General features: G+C 41.0%; 1 protein-coding gene across 1 annotated transcript in view; it reads right to left on the bottom strand.

Annotated features, from left to right (window-relative positions):
* Positions 1 to 467: 467 nt before the first annotated feature.
* NSF (N-ethylmaleimide sensitive factor, vesicle fusing ATPase) overlaps positions 468 to 19,336 on the bottom strand; it is a 147,794-nt gene continuing 128,925 nt past the window's right edge. The window contains exons 18-21 of the mRNA XM_026512581.4: positions 7,068 to 7,202; positions 5,889 to 6,002; positions 2,567 to 2,622; positions 468 to 2,114 (exon numbers count right to left, since the gene is read on the bottom strand). Coding sequence (XP_026368366.1) covers positions 2,069 to 2,114; positions 2,567 to 2,622; positions 5,889 to 6,002; positions 7,068 to 7,202 — 351 coding nt within the window. The 3' untranslated portion in view covers positions 468 to 2,068. The remainder of the gene's footprint in view (positions 2,115 to 2,566; positions 2,623 to 5,888; positions 6,003 to 7,067; positions 7,203 to 19,336) is intronic.

Here is a 19,336-nt window from a genome sequence, read left to right as displayed (position 1 = left end):
CCAACTCTAAGCATCGGGCTTTTAGGCTAAGAGATCCGACAGCTCAGAAAAATGCAAAAAGGATTCCAAAATGAAACATGCGAAGAAATCCCACTGAGAGTGTCTGAATCCCTTGGTTTGTACATTTCAAAGGAGTAATTCTAATTGAGAAACAATTTTCCTTTCTGGATTATTATTAGCCCATTTATGGCTTTGGTCTGCTTCAGTTTTTTAATAAGGTGGAAATAAGTAAAATAAGTGTGAAGGTTCTTGTGCATTAACTCTTGAAAATACGCTATTGATGTATTTCTCTTTTCAAGTGACTATACTTCCTAAATAATGAAAACCAGAGATTTTTAAATTAAAATTCTCCATCTCCTTAGGCTAGTTATAACAAAACAAGGAGGGGCTTTTCTGAGCCCCCTCCTCTTCACACATTCCTATCAGTTACGTGTGTCATTCTGTACAAAACACTGGTCCACAGAATGTTTTTGAGTGTAGATACTCTTTATTGCATTCCTTCATTTGCATGAAACAATATATTTATATTTTTCAGTATAGTTTTGGACAAAACACAAAGACATGAACCTCACTTAACGAGAGCCATAAGTTAATACAGTGTGTGTTGCTTTCCTGGGAGGAGAAAAGAGGCAAGCTGCACAACAGATCAGGGGACCCGGGGTACTGGCCATCAGGGATCACAGAATTATACAACACAAAATCCACTTTTTAAGAAGCCACAAAATAAGCTAGGGATGAAACCCCAAAACGAAGTAGCTGTGACACAGAAGTCAACCAAAAATAGACAGATGGCAGGATCTGGAGATGATTTGCCTTCTACCATGGGGACACATGACAGCTCAGCGCCACTAGTGGCCACAAGCCTCACGGGCGGCGTGAAGAACCTTCAGGTGGCTGCTGACTGCTCGTCCCCGCATTGGAAGCAGCGGTGGGGAGTCAGTGGCTTGCTCCGTAAGTGTCATCACAGACAGGATGACCTGATTCTTTCCTCCTGACTCAGTTATCAGACAAACCTCCGGATGTCCTTCTCTTTGGAAGGAGCGTGTGGAGGGGAAAGGAAATGTGTTAAACGTACTGGAATGGATGTTGAAAGACTCTAGGTGAGGGCTAGAAAACAGTTTCTTCTGGAGAATAGTGTTTTATTTAGATGCTAGACAGCACAGAGGGTTTAACATAAAGGAAGAATAAATCCTAAGTCATTAAACCGAGGAAAAAGAAAAATGGTGATACTAATAATAAGCCTTTGATATCATAAAGAATTCTCCCATTTAGAGTCGGATGCTAATTCGTGCTGAGAGATTTATAAATGACTTTATTTTAATGACTCCTTTCTGTTTAGGGGGGTAGGCTTTTTCCATACAGGTCTTTCCCAAGTCGCTAACGACAGCTACCACGTGGCAATGGCCGGCACATCTCTTGCCACGGAGCAAATGAGTGACACTGAGCGGGTGCCACGTCCAACAGTAATAGCTGGACTCTCTATTAAGAAAGATCTCCTGACTGCAACTTGGAAACATCTCTGAAAATGACTGAGAACAGCGTCTCAGAAATTCAAAGTCCTGTTTCTTCAGGCAAAGATAACAACTAGTTTTCTGGGAGAACCTTTAACCAAATACCCAAGCTTTCAGTGTTCGCGCAGGGGAGCTGTCAGATAATCCCTCTGAACCCATACCTCCAAGTCACTGCTCCTGGTTTACATCCAGAAAGTCTTCCTTCTAAGAGGCCAAGCGTTGTCTTGCAACATCATTACGTTACTGAGAGTTTCTGGGTGGTGACGGTGGTTGGGAGCTTACAATGTGTAGTGTTCACAAGTGCAGCGTGTCTCCACACTTCGAGACTGAGGAAGAAGAAATCATCCTAGCTTGCACAGAGAGGTAAGCATAGCATTCTAGAGCAAATTTGTGCCTTCCACAAAACAGAATATCTGAGTAAGCACAGGGCAGGGAGTTTATTGCACTAATCATGCAGACTGAGCACATGTGAAGGTAGGGACATTTCACTTTGTCTGGGATCTTGAGTAAGTTGAGTGAAGATCCCAGGCTGTCTTCACCTTGGTCACTTCCCTTGGTCACTGTGTGTGTGCAAAGAGTTCATTTTCAAAGTCCAGGGGGCTACTGAAACAGAAACACCCAGAACAAAAAAACAGATGAGGGTCTGCAAAAAACCATTTACCACAAAATCACCAAAAGCTTCTTAATGGTTTTTCTACATTTTTTACTATGCATTTGCTATTAGATAAGCATTTCACAAAAGAAAATGGTCATAGCCCCATGCATTTAAAAGCAGGTTCCAATAAATATGTACCATCGAGTTTTTTCCTGCACTGTGACAAGGAAGTTTTGCGAAGCAGGACAAGGAGAGCAAGCCAACAGTACAACCAATTTCCTTGCTTGGTCTCTCAGACCTACAACACAGTGAAGAACGCTAATAAATGGAAACAAAGTTGTCCAAGAAAGGTTGAGAATCCAAATGTATATATGCACTGTCTAGCAACGCTTAGAACAGGCACTGCGATTTAACACAGTGGTAAGCCTGGCTGACGGCCTTACGTGTTGTGTGTACTTACGCTCCTTCTTCTCTTAAGAGGGCCAAGAATTTTCTCACACGGTACTCAGGATCCATCTAAATACATCAAAAGAAATAAAGAACACGGGTTAATGGTACCTTCTAATGACTGTGCACTTCATGCCAAGGAAATGCTCGGTTTCGTACTTCCACCAGTGCCCTGCTGAGTCACAGAACTGTGCTACCGGCTCCCTGACCAGTATTCTGACACACAGCGAAGCAGATTACGTCATTCACGAGGAGTGAACAGGATTTCCCAGTACAGAGAATCACCACGCACGAGGTTCCAAGTGACCCAGCTGCTCATCCCCCGGCACCTCAGCCGGGCGCCCCCTTAGCTAGCGCTGTGTGAGGGGGCAGCACATCTGCGAGGACACGTGTGAGACCAGACGGTGGCTGTTCACGGGGGTTCGAAGGGCATCCAAGTCTTAGGACTCATGCAACATATAAACGCGAGCCCAAACTTAAACCAACTGAGGTTGATTAAATGGCTAAAAAGTAGCTTATTAATTCTGCATGATCGACACATTAGCTTTTCTTAGCCTTGGTCTTCCGCGCAGTTTCTTCTTTGCAATTAATGGGAAAAAAAATGGTGCTGAAAGTAAAAAAAATGAAGAGTGGGGCTGACTCCCCTAACGTGGCCCCTGGATAATCCAGGTCTCCCATGATAGAAAAGCATCATGATAGGGGCCCCTGGCTGGCTCAGGCGGTAGAGCACGTGACTCTTGATCTTGGGGTTGTGGGTTGGAGCCCCATGTTGGATAGAGATGACTTAGAAATAAAATCTTCAAAAAAAAAAAAAAAAAAAAAAAAGCATCATGAGTCTAGGAGAAGATAGGGGAACTTTGGTTCAAGGGCCAAGTTTAGGATATTACTAATTTTCTCTCTTCATTTTCCTTTTATATTCATGTTTATACAAATTTCTTTAATTATATTCTGTTCTCACTGGTCCACCAGAGATGTGAAGTTATCTAAACAATGATCACTAAAAACATCTTTAATTCCTTAAGATGAATTTTTATTGTAAGAAACATACCTAACTTTTAAAAAATGTTCCAGGGCAGGAGTCTGTTTCCCAAGAGGGAACTCCCTGCCCTCCAGGAAGAGCTTTCAAATGTCGGTGCAGCTGTGGGTAAATGTGCAACTGGATTCCCCCCAACCGTTTTTGTTTTTTTTTTAAGATTTCTTCTCTTCTATCCCAGAAAAACATGGAACAGAAGTTTCAAATGTATCAAAGTTAAGGCGTCAGACTACAAAGGACTAAGAAAAAGTGTGAATAGCTAACAAAAGAAACATTTTCCCTCTTTGGGAATAGAATTACATATGAATCAATTGTCAAGTTCTTTTAAAAAAAAAATGGAACTGGCTGGAGCTCAGCTGCAGTCAGTACTTGCAGCTCTTTGCCCATTAAATATATTTAATATGTGTGAGCAACGACTTACTGACTTGCCTGTAGCTATGGAATTAAAAGTCAAGAGAAAGGGAGGAAAAAAGTAATCTAGATAAATGACTTTATTCCCTCAGGTGACATCCAGTCAGAGCAGATCCTTAGCACTGTGCAAGTTTTAACAGAATCGTGTATAGTGAACAGAGAGGTAACATGACTTATATTCTGCTCAACTACATGCCTCTCCACTTAGGCTCAGTCTCTCTCAGGCAGATCTAAAGAGAATTCACTCAGCTGCACGAAATCCATTTGACAAGAAAGGGTTCAAACTCCGAGGTCCATGAAGATTAGGCCTGAGTGCCCCACTCTCACTCTCTGCCCCACACACACGAGAGGCATGAAGTTGATCACTGACCTGCAGGCATCAAAGGAAGAAGGGGTAGGGACTGGAGCGAAAAGCCTGCATAGTTTCTTCTACGCAATTAGTGAAAAAAAATTATGCTGAAACCAACAAAAAAAAAAATGAAGAGTAGAGCTGACTATCTTGACAGATTTATCTTTTCCCAAGGAAAAAGTGAATACATCTGTATATGCACCTTTACCAAGGATAATCCTAAGCAAAATGATTAGTCTGTAACTTCAAGTTACCACTCATCATGGAGAATAAATAAATTTCAGTCTGGCTGAATGTTCAGTACATTCAACTTTAATTTCTGAAAGCCACAATTTGTTTTAAAATAAAAGTACCAGCAAAGGTTAAAAAGCATTCACTTCGTGTTCTCCATTTGTTATTGGTCCAAGAGCCTATTTCGGATGTAAACGTGAAGTCAAACTTGACCTCTGCCACCCACTGCTCACAGGGCCTGGATGGCAGGACTGAGCAGTGACACATAATGTCAGCTGCGCGGCCAATCTGCTCACCAGTGACCTGGGATGGACCCACCTGACTACAGTTCACTGAGTGCCCTACTGTGTGTCCGGCTTTGTTCCAGGGGACTGTGGATTCAAACAGTGAGTGACAGCCAAGGTCCCTGAACTCAGAGAACTTGGCAGGAATACATTTATTATCTAACCAGGGTGTCAGATAAGGATAGGAAGACATAGGATGGACACGTGGAGGGGTGGAGTCCCCAAAAGAGGAAAGATAAGTTGCCAGTAGATGTGAGAAAGTCCCAAAGAAATTTCATCTGTCTTTGCCCAGGCACTAGCCTAGGGCTCGGTTTTCTATGTGATCCTGGATGCTTTAACCCCACAGTAGTTTGCATGAAATTTCTAGGAGCCCAGCCAGGGGAAAATACAGAGAGCCTAAGTCTACTCTGTACAATTCAATTAACCTGTCCCTTAAAACGGTCTCCCAGGCCCCTTTCGGTGTAATGCACAGTAGCTTCCGGACCTCTGATAAACAACGCCATCTTCCTTCCATCAATAACTGGCTATGTGATCTTGGATAACCCACTGACCACCTGTGGGACACTCAGGACCCTCACCTCTAAAATGGGGGCAGGGGGTGATGACAAGAGAGCAATTGCCTCTTTGAAGCCCTTTCCAGTTCTAAGATCTAATGACTCCTTAAATTAAAATGGAAAGTAACTATTAATCTGTTCTTCTATTTCTGAATTTTAAGAAGTGAGAAAGAAAAGTACTAATAAGTTATTGCTTGGTCTCAGAAGCAGGCTATGAATAGCAACTTGAGTTCAGAAATAAGAGAATTATAACAAACTAATTAAAACCTTAGCAAAGGAGGGGCGCCTGGCTGGCTCAGTCAGCAGAGCAGGTGACTCTTGATCTCGGGGTTATGGGTTCGAGATCCACACTGGGTGTAGAGATTACTTAAAGTAAAATCCTTAAAATAAAACCTTAGCAAAGGAAATATAAAGCCTCTTGGTATGTCACGAAGCTCCTGTGTCTGAATCCTACGGAGAACGCAGCCTCTTACCTGGAGCGACATCTCGATCAACATTAGTAACTTCTTGATGCCTATCCAGACCTTCTTCCCTTTGACTTGCTGTGAAATTGTGGTACGTTCCTTATCTTTGAAGTTGCCCAAAAGCTACAAAAACAATAAAAATAACGAAAGCACTTTTATAATAAATGCATCAGCAACATTAGTTAATGCTCACATTATCTTTAAAAGAAGAGTAGTAAGAACTGACTGGTTCAAGTTAACAGGATTTTCTATTTTAAAATCCAACCTGACCTTCTTAAACCCATTAGGTACAATTATGAAAGTGAAAACTGGTATTCTAAATCCGGTTTTCTTAGAGATCTCCTTTATAATTTAGATATACATTTGCTGGGGGCAGGGGAAAAAAAAAAGGCTTCAACCCATAATAAATACCAGTTAAAAATTTCAACATGTGTCAAAGCAGAGACTAAATTTAATTCTTACCCAACCTCGGCACAAGAGCTGCTCACATAGGTAACCTGGAGACATTCATCATATAGATAATTCCTGTTTTGTTGGGAGTATGCCCCAATTGCACGGGTCTTGAGGATTTTAAGAAGCTTTTACCACTGCTGAACAAATCACTACATCACATTCTTTCAGATCTCAAGTCATTTGTGTACATTGATACTAATCAAAAGTTTAATGAAGTTTACAGTTTTTAAAAATCTAAACTCTGTCATCCTCAAAAAATTTAAGACATTTCCATGTTATGAACTTGTTAATAAAGCAGTTCCTTTTACTTCTGTAGCTTTTTTGAAGTCTCTAAGGTTTTAATCACCACTCCAGTTTATTAAAGGCAAGTAAATGAGTAGAAAGCTATTGCGAATGACCGAATTTTCTACATATTGATTACTCTACCGTCCCCCTCCCCCATTCCAAGGCTCTGGCCCATGTCATCTGTATGCATCCCTCATGGTGGGCACAGAGTCACTCATTCCTGGCAGCCTGGGTGCTGCCTACACCAAGGAACGGGAGATTCATTCACTTTCACTGACATTCATCCCTTCCTGAATTCCTGAAACGACGGGAGGTGTATCCCAGGGGCCCTATTCTGGGTTAGCACAGAAACTAGGCACGGGGTGCAGTGTCCGCCGCACTCCCTTAGCATAGTTCCCTGCCCCGACTCCTTTCTTAGAGACAGTCTGCGGTCCGTTGAGTCATCATCACCTCCAGAGCCTCCAGCAGCTGCTCTCCTGTGGCAATGTTGGGCACGTGGATGGTGGTGCTGAAAGCGTTCAGCATCTCCATCTCCTGAAGGACATCTTTGCGGCTAGTGGTCCCGATGATAAGAAGCTTGCGGCCCTGACCACAGGGAGAAAATGTGTTAAAATGCAGGGTAAGACCAGTTAGGAAACGAGAGTAAAGCCTGAACAATAGCCATTTATTTAATTGCAGAAATGCAAGGGGTTAGGCAAAAGAAAAGAAATTCAGAATTTTCCTCATGAAAATCTAAAGGAAAGTATCGCAATCGGGATTCAGAAAGGCAACAGCTCCTTCTTGTCATTCACGTCAATGAAATAATGGATGAGTAAGTCAGGGAGACATACAAACCAAATAAAAAGACACTGAAGTATATGCTGTAATTCATTTCTCACGGCCAACACGGTGTACGTATGGTGCGGATTGGAAAAAAGGAAATGCATGAACGGTAAGTCTGTATCACCCACTTAGCAAAGATTTATAATGCTTTTAAGAAGGAGGAAGGTAGGGGTGCCTGGGTGGCTCAGTCAGTTAAGCGTCTGACTCTTGGTTTCAGCTCAGGTCATGATCTCAGGATCCTGGCGCCGAGCCCGCATCGAGCCCGCATCAGGCTCCGCGCTCGGCATGGAGATTCTCTCTCCCTCTGCTCCTCCCAGTCGCACTCTCTCTCTCTAAAATAAATATATCTTAAAAAAAAAAAAAAAGGAGTAGGGGAACAATAGTTGTTTACATTTATGCAACACTTAACTGTAAAAGGCATGGTGCCAAGTGCTTTACATAACTGTGTCATTTAATATTTTAAAATGTCAGTTATTTTAACCCAAAAACATACAAAAAATGCTTAAAAACTACAGCAGGCCTAGGCCACCATTCCTGATTCCCTCTCTCGAAAGGCTTTCATTTTAAACTCTTGGCTCTTCTTCTTGTATTCAACTCCCTTTCTTTAAATAACAAGGTTACACCACCATTTTTAGATTTTTGTTTTCAGCTTCAAATATCATTTACTGACCACCTATTAATGAAGATGGGGATTTACTACTAAATTTTCACACACCCCTGCCATGTGCCCCTTTTCTTGTTCTTCCAATGTGGTTATTTCATAGTCTTTGAATAAAGCTATATTCAGTATTTATCATGATTATATAAATATGGTTGACAGCTAAGCCACTTATTATTATGTTTCCTTTCTTAGGAAACATTTTATATTTATTAGAGTTAATAACTGCCATTTTCACCCTTTGCGTCCTTTACCAGGTACCTATTACAAGCTCATCCCCAAACACACACACCCATGAATATCCTTTCAATACATTCAGACATGTTGGGGAATTTTAAAGTTTGTTTGTGTCGGGCATCCCCCTCCTGGAGTCCTCGATTCTCAGAGTCGGACAGACTGCTGCTGCACAGCTGCCGTTCTAGAACTTTCTTCTCTCCTGTTAGATCCCCTACATCCTGGTCTTCATTTATTCCCTCTTTTCCGTGGTGCACCAAGTTCAAAAACTTCCTGAGAGAGGGTGCACAGGAGGTAAAAATGTAAAGACTCTGAATGTCTGGAAATGCCTTTATTCCACCATCAATATTGTCCACTCCATACGTGAGACTTCGGCTAGGCACGCAGAACAAGGCTAAAAATAATTTTCCCTCCAGAATTTTGAAGGCATTACTCTATTGTCTTTTAATTGTCAGTGTTGCTGGTGAGAAGACAGATACTATTCTGATTTTGACTCCTCGCTTCTACTTTTGCTTTTTTTTTTTTTTTTTAATTTAAAGGACCTTTTCCTTACCTTTATATTCTATAATTTAAAATCACATACTTTGAGATAAGTCTTTCTTTACTCATTATGCTGGTGCTAGATGGGTCCTTTCTAAACTAAAAAATCTTTCAGTGTTAGGAAATACCTTGGATTATTTCTTTGATATTTCTTTTCATTCATTTTCTATGTTTTTCTGTTTTGTTTTTGTTTTTTGGGGATTTTAACCCCCCTCCCCAGACCCTCCATTAGTTGCATACTGGTCTACTAAAACTAATATATTTTTCTTTTTTCTTTTTTTTGATCCTGGTTTTTACTTCTCTTTCAAATATTTTTTGGGTTAGTATCAACATTATCTTCCAACCTTTATATTAAGTTCTTTCTATATTTTCATTTCTAACAGCTCTTTCTTGTTTCTTAATTTTTTTTTTACTATGTCCTATTGTATTTAATGGATAGATGCCTTATTTTAGAGTTGTGTGAATATTACAGATTTTGTAAATGTTTTCTTCTGTTCTCTGCTTTGTCCTGTCTCCCTGGAGTTCATTCACTGGAGCTTTCCCTCAAGTATCTGGTGATTGCTGGATGACTATTCAGATTTAAGAGTTAAAATAGTGACTGGAAGCTCTGAGTCTGAGGGCTTCACTACAGCACGATCAGATAAGACGTGGCTGATTATTGGGGGTCCTTCAAAGGTCAGGATGTGTGCATTTCTCCCAGAGAAGAATCTTCCAATCTCCTTCCTGAAGGCTATAAAGCCTAGTTTCCAGCATACTGGGAGTAGATGGGGGAAGGGATCCAGGTACCTCACCATTCCATATGGAGACTCCCGTTTACTCCTATTTTGCAGAATGGCAATCTCTTGAGATCAATGTCTCATTTCATGTTCATATAATCCTGAGAATTAAGTACTTGCTCTCTCTACTGATGAAGCTATTGAATCTCACAGATACAAGTAATTTGTTGAAGGACATTTTACTAATATATGATGGATCCAGGAATGGAAGCCAGATCCAGAATCCCAAACTGTATACTGCTTTTCTTGGTGAAGAAAAACACATTTAAAAAAATGTTTACTTAGAAAATGGAAGAGGAATGCATTTTAAAGTATGTCACTAGATTTATGGTACATACGTACTCCACAGATAAGCCTTTAATACAATCATTAAACCTATTCATGGATCTTAAAAACTCAGGATGTTAAAATAAATGAGAAAATAGGGACGCCTGGGTGGCTCAGTCATTTAAGTGTCTGCCTTCGGCTCAGGTCATGACCCCTGGGTCCTGGGATCGAGTCCCACGTCGGGCTCCCTGCTCAGCAGGGAGCCTGTTTCTCCTTTTCCCCACTACTCGTGCTCTCTCTTACTATCTCTCTCTCAAATAAATAAAATCTTTAAAAAAATAAAATAAACAAGAAAATAAATTATTACATGAAAATTAAACTCAGGAAAAGATGTGAAGAAATTGAAGATCAGATGCCAAAACAATTTCAGTTTGGGTTTTGTAAACATTATACCATGATCATCAATAAGGCAGACCAACCATTCTCCATCTTATTCACTGTTTTTGTCCACCTACTGTGCAATCATGGAAAATGAACCAACATAAACAAAGGCATATCAAAGAAGCTAAGTTGAGACAATCAGTGACTGGCATACAGATGACTATGCAAAGACCACAGGATAGAGGTATACCTGGGAGGCATACAGACTGAATGATAATCATTATTATCATTCAAGAAATCAACTAGCTAAAAATCAAACACATTATCAACAGACCTTTATCAAGCTCCTGGATGAATGTGGAATAGACCCTGTAGAGAGAGAGAGAGAGCTACAAAAGAGATAACGACGATACTTTATGGACAGGTGGGGGTATTATGCACAGGATGTCACGGTAGAGGGAGGGAACATGTGGCAGAGAAACACCTGCTCTTTCTCTGAAACTGAGTCTTAAGGAATGAGTAGGTTGATTAGCAAGATGAAGGGGAAGGATATTCCAAGCCAGAAGGAGCAGAAATATATAAGTCTGAAGGCGAAATAATAAAAACACGAACTGGGGAGTTGCGGTAATCACAAACACACAAAGAAATACACATTTCTACTAACACAGAAGAGCAGTGCTTTAACATTCAACACTAAATTCCATCGGTAAACTTCGGAACACATTCCTGAAGGCTGATAGATGCTGAAGGCCACACAGGCTGGTACACTCTCATTACAATGAAAGGCAACTGTTCTCTCTTCTTTTCCTTAGGTTTTTAATGTTCTATAGCCCATAATTCAAACTCCCTCATCTTGTCTTCTCTCAAGGAGGGCCACATGTTGGCCCTAGAAGAAAGGCATTGAGGAAGAAACTTCTTACTCACTCCAGAAAGCTGGAATTGCCATTTTCCAAGTGAAACTTTCTCTTACGTTAACCGTGACTATGCTCTTCAGAGTGTTGAAAGACTGGGCAATGCAGAGCAACTTATAATGGAAACACTAATTTATGTTTTGCTTTACTTCTTGTTTAACAAGACTGCAAACACTGCAGAGAGGTCATGACCCAGGCAAGTTCAGGCCTTGACTTGTAAAGCATCATCTTTAAGAAAACACCGAAAATCATTACCAAATAATTAAATTGTGCTGGGTCATTTTGTCTATTAATTAGTGGTAATGCTCATGAGGAAGCTTTATCATGAAAAAACAACTCTGAGTGTGTTAATGTAGTAAATCATATTGGAGAACATTTTGGATGAAAAGCCGCCAGCAGCATGTAATAGGAAAGCCGGCTTTAAAAATAAAAGTAGAGTTCAACCCAAGACTGGAAATCTAACTCATTAATGTGTGGCTACTTGTCTTAAGTCTACAGCATGGAAACATGGCCCTTGATGGAAAGAAAAAAAGTAGAATGATAACTTATTTGAAGGAAAAAAAAAAACAGTTCCCAGCATACTCTTTACTGAGATTTGCTAGTTCCTGATACAATAAAGAAACGGACCTAAATAAAATGACTATCTGCCAATCGGATTATGATGAACATTGTTCCAAGGTTAAATAAGTATTAGTTAACTAATTCTTGGTACCATAAGAAGCAACTCAGGTGAAAACATTTCCATGAAAAAGGCAGGGCTCAGTCAGGTGTTGATCCTTCAAAAAAACACTTCTTTACATGATGAAGAATGAACAAAGTACTAAGCAGTATCTAAGCCTTTTGCCACACAAAGGACTAACCAGATAATCCACACCCTTTCATAGGTCCTGCCCATTGATTGGCCCCAATAAACTGATTTGTAACAAAAGTTCATGTGGAAGAAAGCTTTTTTTCTTAAATAAAAATGCCACCGATATAATACTGCAGTGAAATGGAAGGGCTGATTTTAACCTGTGAACAAAAGTAAAGTCAGTTATGCAGTAAAGAAAGGCCATTCTTTCCATATCATTCAATGCTGAGCAAGTGTAATACACTCTCGGTAAGAAGAATTAACTGTGAACAATTGGGAACCCTGAAATGGATTAAGAAGTGAGTTTAAAAGTGCAACTCAAAACTGCTGTGTGCTGGGGGCCTTAAACTTTATTCTCTGATTGTTGGAATCTGAGGTTTTTCTAACTGAGAGTGAAAATTTTCAGAATATTAAGAATTTATAAACCCAGTAATTAAAAGACGAGTCGATCAGACCATTAACAAGAATCTATTCTGTTCAGGTATTCACAGAATTATGAGATTTGGTTTGTGCCCTCAGAGAGGGTATAACTTAGCTGGGAAGAGCAAATGCACATTCAGATATCAGGACCAAGTAACACACCAGCAAGCACAAACTAATAACGGCCGAGGGGACAAAGCATAAGGGGACAGGTTCATTGGAGGGGGGGCATCTACGAAGATTCCCGTAGACTGTAGAGTCACGGACACAGAGGCGGCCCTGCAGGAGAAGGGACGGGTCTCTAATGCTACTAAATCCTATGTGGGTGGTGGAGGCAGCTGAGCGGAGTGCTCAGGGCTGAAAATGAAGTCTTTTTAGAGAGAGGGGAGTGGGCAGCCACTGAAAGGAAGACTCAGAATGCTTAACTAAGGAAGGAGATTTGATATAAAAAGCAACAGGAAACTAAAGAAGGTTCTTGAGGAGGCAGAAGAGTGAGGAAGAGAAAGAGGATCCTAGCAGCTCCGGGCAGGAAGGTCCAGGGGCCGGTGGAAAGTGCTCGCTCTTCAAGTCTGCAAGCCCAGGAAGGCTCCGCACCTTCCCGCCGAGACCTCCCACACACAACGTCCTTCTGAAGGCAAGCCCAGGGCTGGCAGACAGCAAGAAGGAGCGCAAGTCCCTGACGGATAGGTGGCTTGGGGCAGTAGCAAAAGGACAGGCTCCGTCATTCATAGCCATGTGATTTGGGGCAGATTATTTCACTTCTGAGTGCCCGGTCTCCTCCTCAATCATACACATGGGATAAAAATCCTACCTCCCTGTCAGAGCGCTGGTGGGGGCCGGGCGGAGAAGGTTGGCGAAAGGGAGTCTTTCGGAGAAGGCGAGAATGAAAGGAGGTGCGAGCTTGAATGAACAGTCTTGAGGGCAACTCCGTGTTGGATGTCAGGACTCCATAACGCTACGGTTAGGTCAGGGTTAGCTGGGTGGGCGAGAGTGGGCTGTCTGCAAATCCCTCCCCCCACAACACAGGGCACTGATTGGCAATGATGCACAGAGAGCGCATTCCCAAGATTCACTCTCGGGAAGAGGAGAGCGCCGATGTGCAGCTTGACGAGGGTTCCAGGGAGGCCCAGACGAGGCCTGAACTAAAGATCAACCATCGCCTTCAGGAGTCGTGGCAGAGGCTGAGAGTGAGTGGCCTCAGCCAGAGGCTTCTGAGGGAGAGGACAGTTCAGGGCAGGGGTGTGAAGGAGCCTTCCCAGGAAGCCATGCTCTACTCCTCCACGCATCCAAGCTTCATTCATGAAGTGGGAAGAATTTCACACATTTTTACTTAGTTTGTATTATTCAACATAGAGACTTTTAAGAAAACATTCTACCCACCATAGTTCTTATACAACTTTATCGCTGCCCTTATTTGCAAGTCTGAATCTTGTTCCTAGCCTGTCAACTCCCTGGGGGTAGGAGCCATGTTTTATTCATCTCTGTCCTTGTGGTTGTCAGCACAGCATGCCCGGCACATAGACTCCTGTGCTCCCTCCACCTGGAACGCTCTTCCATTCTACATCCACGTGATTCTCTCCCTGACATCACAGCATTGCTTGAATGTCACGTCTTCCACAAGGCCCACATGGCCCCCCGGGCTCCGCCATTTAAAACTGCACACCCCTTCTTCAGCTCCCTTTACCCTGCTCTCTTCCCCCCAGTATGCATCACCTTTTAACATGCGAAATACTTTACTCAATTACCGTCTCTACTTATTTATTGTATTTATTGCTGGCCTTCCTTCAGGAGGACAGGATTTTTGTCTGTTTGGGTCTATTGATATGTCTGGGGCTAGCACCGTGCCTTGTACATCTTGAGAAGTGAATACATTTGTGTTGAATGAGTGAATGGTGATCTCATTGCAGGCTTCGAGGATGCAGAGCACTCCTTCCTTGTCACATTCTCTGTTCTGGCCCCAGAAAAATGCACATTATACCAAGTGTTCAATAGGAAAATAACTATCTACCAGTTCAGAGTCTGCACCTAGGAGCCCCACGTGGGGAATGCTATAACAAGTTTTCAAGAAAATAATCTAGAATGAACGGCATGTATGCGTCAGTTACAATGTCAGTGGATGCCACAAGGCTGTCATCTCCTTCTTGTAGTTAATCATCTGATGGATGAACAGTTAAGCGATTGATTGGATAATACAGACTACTCTAACAGGGAAAAGAGGAGATTCATCAGAAGCCATTAATTCAAGCTAGTGAAATAACAAGTATTGTTAAGCATCTCCTACAACTCTTGGTTTCTCCAAAACAAGGGAGACAACTGACTACCATCAAAAACAACCAGGAGCCAGGACAGTATTCTACATGCATTTCTGATTTCTCATGCTCAAATGTCTGGTAATTTTTTTTTTTTTGTGGTTAAATGTTTAAGTTGAATACCAAAGGAAGGATGTTTCAAATAAATCATGCTACAACTAGGCAGACAACTCAAACTCTCCATTAGCTTTTCCCCTGAAGCAAATTCTTAGTTTACCTCATGGTGCTGTTAGCAGGGCAGAGGACAGTAAGGAGGGGAATTCACGACGCAGACTGGATATGAAATGAGACACTTCACCTCAAATCATTTAAAATAATTACTACAGGCAAGAGCAGATCACTTTACGATATTACAGAATATTTTAGGATCAATTTGTGAAAAAGACACTGAATCGTCAGATTTCACACTTGAGTAGCTCTTGAAGATTACCTCGTCTAATGATGACCGAGTCCTCCCCTGGTTAGTTTGTAGATGAGAAACCTGGGATGAGAGGTGAAGTGACCTGTCTGCAGCTTTTATATCCAGGCAGGGAGCTGAAGCTAGAGCTCAGGCCTCTTAGATATTTCCATTATGCTCTGCTGTCCATTGTTCTCATCTGTGCAATTTTTAACTATCGGCAATGGCTGATCTCTTAATTATGAGTCAGGGAGACACATCACCTAGGAATTATGATCTCTGCGCTCTGAGGAGAAAAGTTTAAATTAAGAAAATAAAGCTGTACTGATCATGCCACAGTATTGTCAGTGCCGAAAGGAATAGTTCTCATTAGAAACTGAACTAAGATGACCACTGATTCATTAGCAGATCCAAACTCCTCAGTCTTGCACCCACAGAAGTTTCTCTCCCTCTGGACGTTTAGTTTGATGCGCCTTACAATGACCTTCGTGCTCTAATCAGGTCAATTTTCTTCTTTTCTCATTTAGTTTCTACCTCTGTGACTTTTATCCACAGCTTTCCTCTTTATTGAAACGCTTTCCAGAGTTTTCTACCAGTTTGCAATGATCTCTTAAGTCCAAGATATTTCAAAACTTGTCTTCTCTCTACACTCTGCCCTCACTTAACCAGACACAACTCCGTGTATTCCCACAGGCCCCAACCTTTTCGAACTCGGATCGGCATGCCCTCACTTAACTGGAGGCCAGTCTGCTGAACAATTTCTGCTATCCAGAACACAGAACCAAGAAATAAACAAAAATCCTCTAATCCCAAGACCAAAACAAAACAAAATAAAGTGAGATTCAAGTGACTTTACTCACTGCTAGTGCCACCTTATCCATTAGGCACAGTGGGCACAGTGGCCAGGGCCCATAAAACTTGGAAGGGCCCACAAAAATATTCTATATATATATATGTATATGTATATATATATATATATACTTATATATACATATATATACTTATATATACATATATATATACTTATATATACATATATATATACTTATATATACATATACATATATATACACATATACATATATATACACATATACATATATATACACATATACATATATATACATATATATAAGTATGTGTGTGTATATATATATATATATATATATATTTTTTTTTTTTTTTTAAAGTAGGCTCCATGGCCAGTGTGGAGCCCAACGCGGGGCTCGAACTCACAACCATGAGATCAAGACCTGAGCCATGACCAAGAGTTGGACACTTAACCAACTAAGCCACCCAGGTGCCCCTCTATTTTCTTATAAAATCAAAACAAAGAGATCTTTCAGGTCAAAGAAAATGTTTTGTCATTACTCTTGTTTTTAAAGATTTTATTTGATTTCATTTTTATTTATTTTTTAGGTGGGGGAGAGCCAGAGGGAGAGAGAGAGTATCTTAAGCAGGTTCCACGCCCAGTGCAGAGCCCGACTCGGGGCTCCATCTCATGACCCTGAGATCATGACCTGAGCTGAAATCAAGTCAGATGTTTAACCGACTGAGCCACTCTGGTGCCCCTAAGGATTTTATTTTTAAGTAAACTCTGTACCCAACGTGGGGCTCAAACTTACAGCCCTAGATCAAGAGTCACATACTCCACTGACTGAGCCAGTCAGGCGCCCCAAGAAAATGTTTGAAATGCCAACAATTGGAAAATAAAATTCTGATTTTTTTTTTAATGGAGGAAAGGGCCCATGTTAATCATAATGTGGCCCTGTTCACAGGAAAGCTCTTCCAGCTCTTGCAGCCTGGTTACTTGACAAACAACTCGTGAGTCCCAGTGGTTGCCTTTTTTAGCTCACAGCTGACCACAAGTGGCAAATGAGAAAAGTGGGAACCATCAGAGGTAGGTAGGCTAACACAATGCAATGCGATTTTGCAAGTCACAGCTAATAGCAAAACCATTAAGAACAAGAAAAGGTACAAAAAACAAAAACAAAACAAAACAGGGCACACTGGACCTATTTCATGACGACCTGCACAGAGCTGTAGACATTCCAACAGTTCCTGCTGTTACTCCTGATATTACTGACCCACGTGCATATGATTTGTAATGATGATCCTTATTCTCTAACACAGTTCAGATACCAAAAAGGTATGTAGCAATTTTTTCCTCTTAAAAAAGGCTAAAGTATAAGAACAGATATTTAAAGAGGTTAAACTTTCATCATTTGAAAATAAAGCTTTTGATTTCTTACTAATTCCTATTTTTGTCTCCAGGGAAACGGAATATGCCACATGAAGCCTGAGATAAGTAACTGTACACAAAACATATCCTTACATTTCCAAGTATCCATTAGTGTGTAAATAATAAAAATTTGCTAATTCTGGCATTCTGGCGTTGAGGCATCCTTCACCATCTCTCCTCATTGCTTCAGAGCTGGAATGCCTTACTGTGGCACAATGGCCCTGATAACCTTCTCCCCCCCTTCTACTCATCTTTCAAGACCAAGATCAAGAACTATTTATGGAACATTAGCAGATTTTCTCAGTAAAATGGACTGTGCTTTCCTTTATATTCCACTGGAACCCACACCACTTATAAAACTTAACTAGATATATCATGTTTACACATCTCTCTCCATCACTGGATTGTGACAGGGATACTAGTTAGACTCAGTTAACTAAAAAAACAAAACAAAACAAAACAAAACAAAACCCTTCCTAGGTGGAAGAACTAGAAAGAAGCTTGTAGCTATCCTTGCCCCACCCCCGCAAGGCCCAGCACCTACTTGTAGGAGTAACTTTCAGGGCTAAGGTTGCCAGATAAAGACCCAAATATGCCCCAAACACTGCATGAGATATACCAAAAATTATTTGATATCTTTCTGGAATTCATATTTAACTGGGTGTCCTTTATTTGCATCTATCAAATCCAGCAACCCCACTCAGAGCAGATGCAGCCCCATACCAGGGTGGATAGGGCTTGGTGAGCGAAGCGTGGGCTAAACGTTAACTCTCAATTGTCACTTGACCTTGTACACACTTTGTTCACCAATTGCACAACCGAACAGGTGGTCCTGGATTATAAGCTCTTTGAGGGCAGGTACAACGTCTCACTCACCCTTTATTTCTACAGTGTGGAACAAATGCTTATTAAGTGCACATCCCAGGATAAGCATAGATTCTATAAAGTAATATTTCAAACTTGCATGTCAAAAGAAATATTTTTGGATGGGGAAAAAACCCTTCCCATTGCCCTTCCGTGGAACTTAATACAACTGTCACCATCTACCTTCGGCAACCTTGGTCACACTGGCATTCCAGCATCATGAGTTCCTACTGGAAGCACAACACTGAGCTGAATGCCAGGTGGGTCTCCGAGGACAACTGTGAGAGGCATGAGACACTTTCACACTTTTCCTCTCAGGATCACAGGGCGTCTTACAGACCAGACCTTAAATTAAATCAGCCTTACAAGAAAAAACAAGGTTAAAAAAAAAAATTACATATAGACAAGCTTAGAGACAAAGGACATTCATTTAACCCTGTTAAGCAAACAGCAAATCAGTTGGAAGGATTGGAATTAAAGAATTTTGACAGTTATATGCTGCTAGTTAAAAATGAAAACAATAGTATACACATTTTTTTTTCCTGATTATAAAGTAATAAATGCTTACTGTCAAAAATTTATAAAATATAGGAAGCAATAAAGCAGAAAAAGAATCACCTGAAATCCTACCATCTAGGGTACAGCAGGTGCCTTTAAGATGGGGAAATAATAGAACTTCCTTTTATTTCTATTTTTGATCGCATTCTTCAAAAAGTTTCCTTTTTTATGTTTTAAAATGAACATCATCATAATAAAATGAACATCATCTTATAGAACAAGAGATGTAGTAAAATGTTGGGAGGATAAGCTCAGATTTTTTTTTTTTTTTTACTGGTAAGGGTACGCATTCAAAAAGCTGGGGGTCGCTGCTATAAAGGCAATCATTAGAACACAATTTTGGCATTACACCCCCTCACCCCCAGTCCTTTTTCTCCTTGACTGAAATCCACTCGGAGAGTAACTCGGGATTAAGTGAAAGGTGACTTGACAGTTATGCAGGCAGTTTCTGACACAGGTTCAGTTTATATAGACAATGGGTCACTAGCTG

Source organism: Ursus arctos, unplaced genomic scaffold, assembly GCF_023065955.2.
Source record: "Ursus arctos isolate Adak ecotype North America unplaced genomic scaffold, UrsArc2.0 scaffold_24, whole genome shotgun sequence".
NCBI lineage: Eukaryota > Metazoa > Chordata > Mammalia > Carnivora > Ursidae > Ursus > Ursus arctos.
Note: the sequence above shows the minus strand (reverse complement) of the source record. Positions and strands in the feature narration are given on the sequence as shown.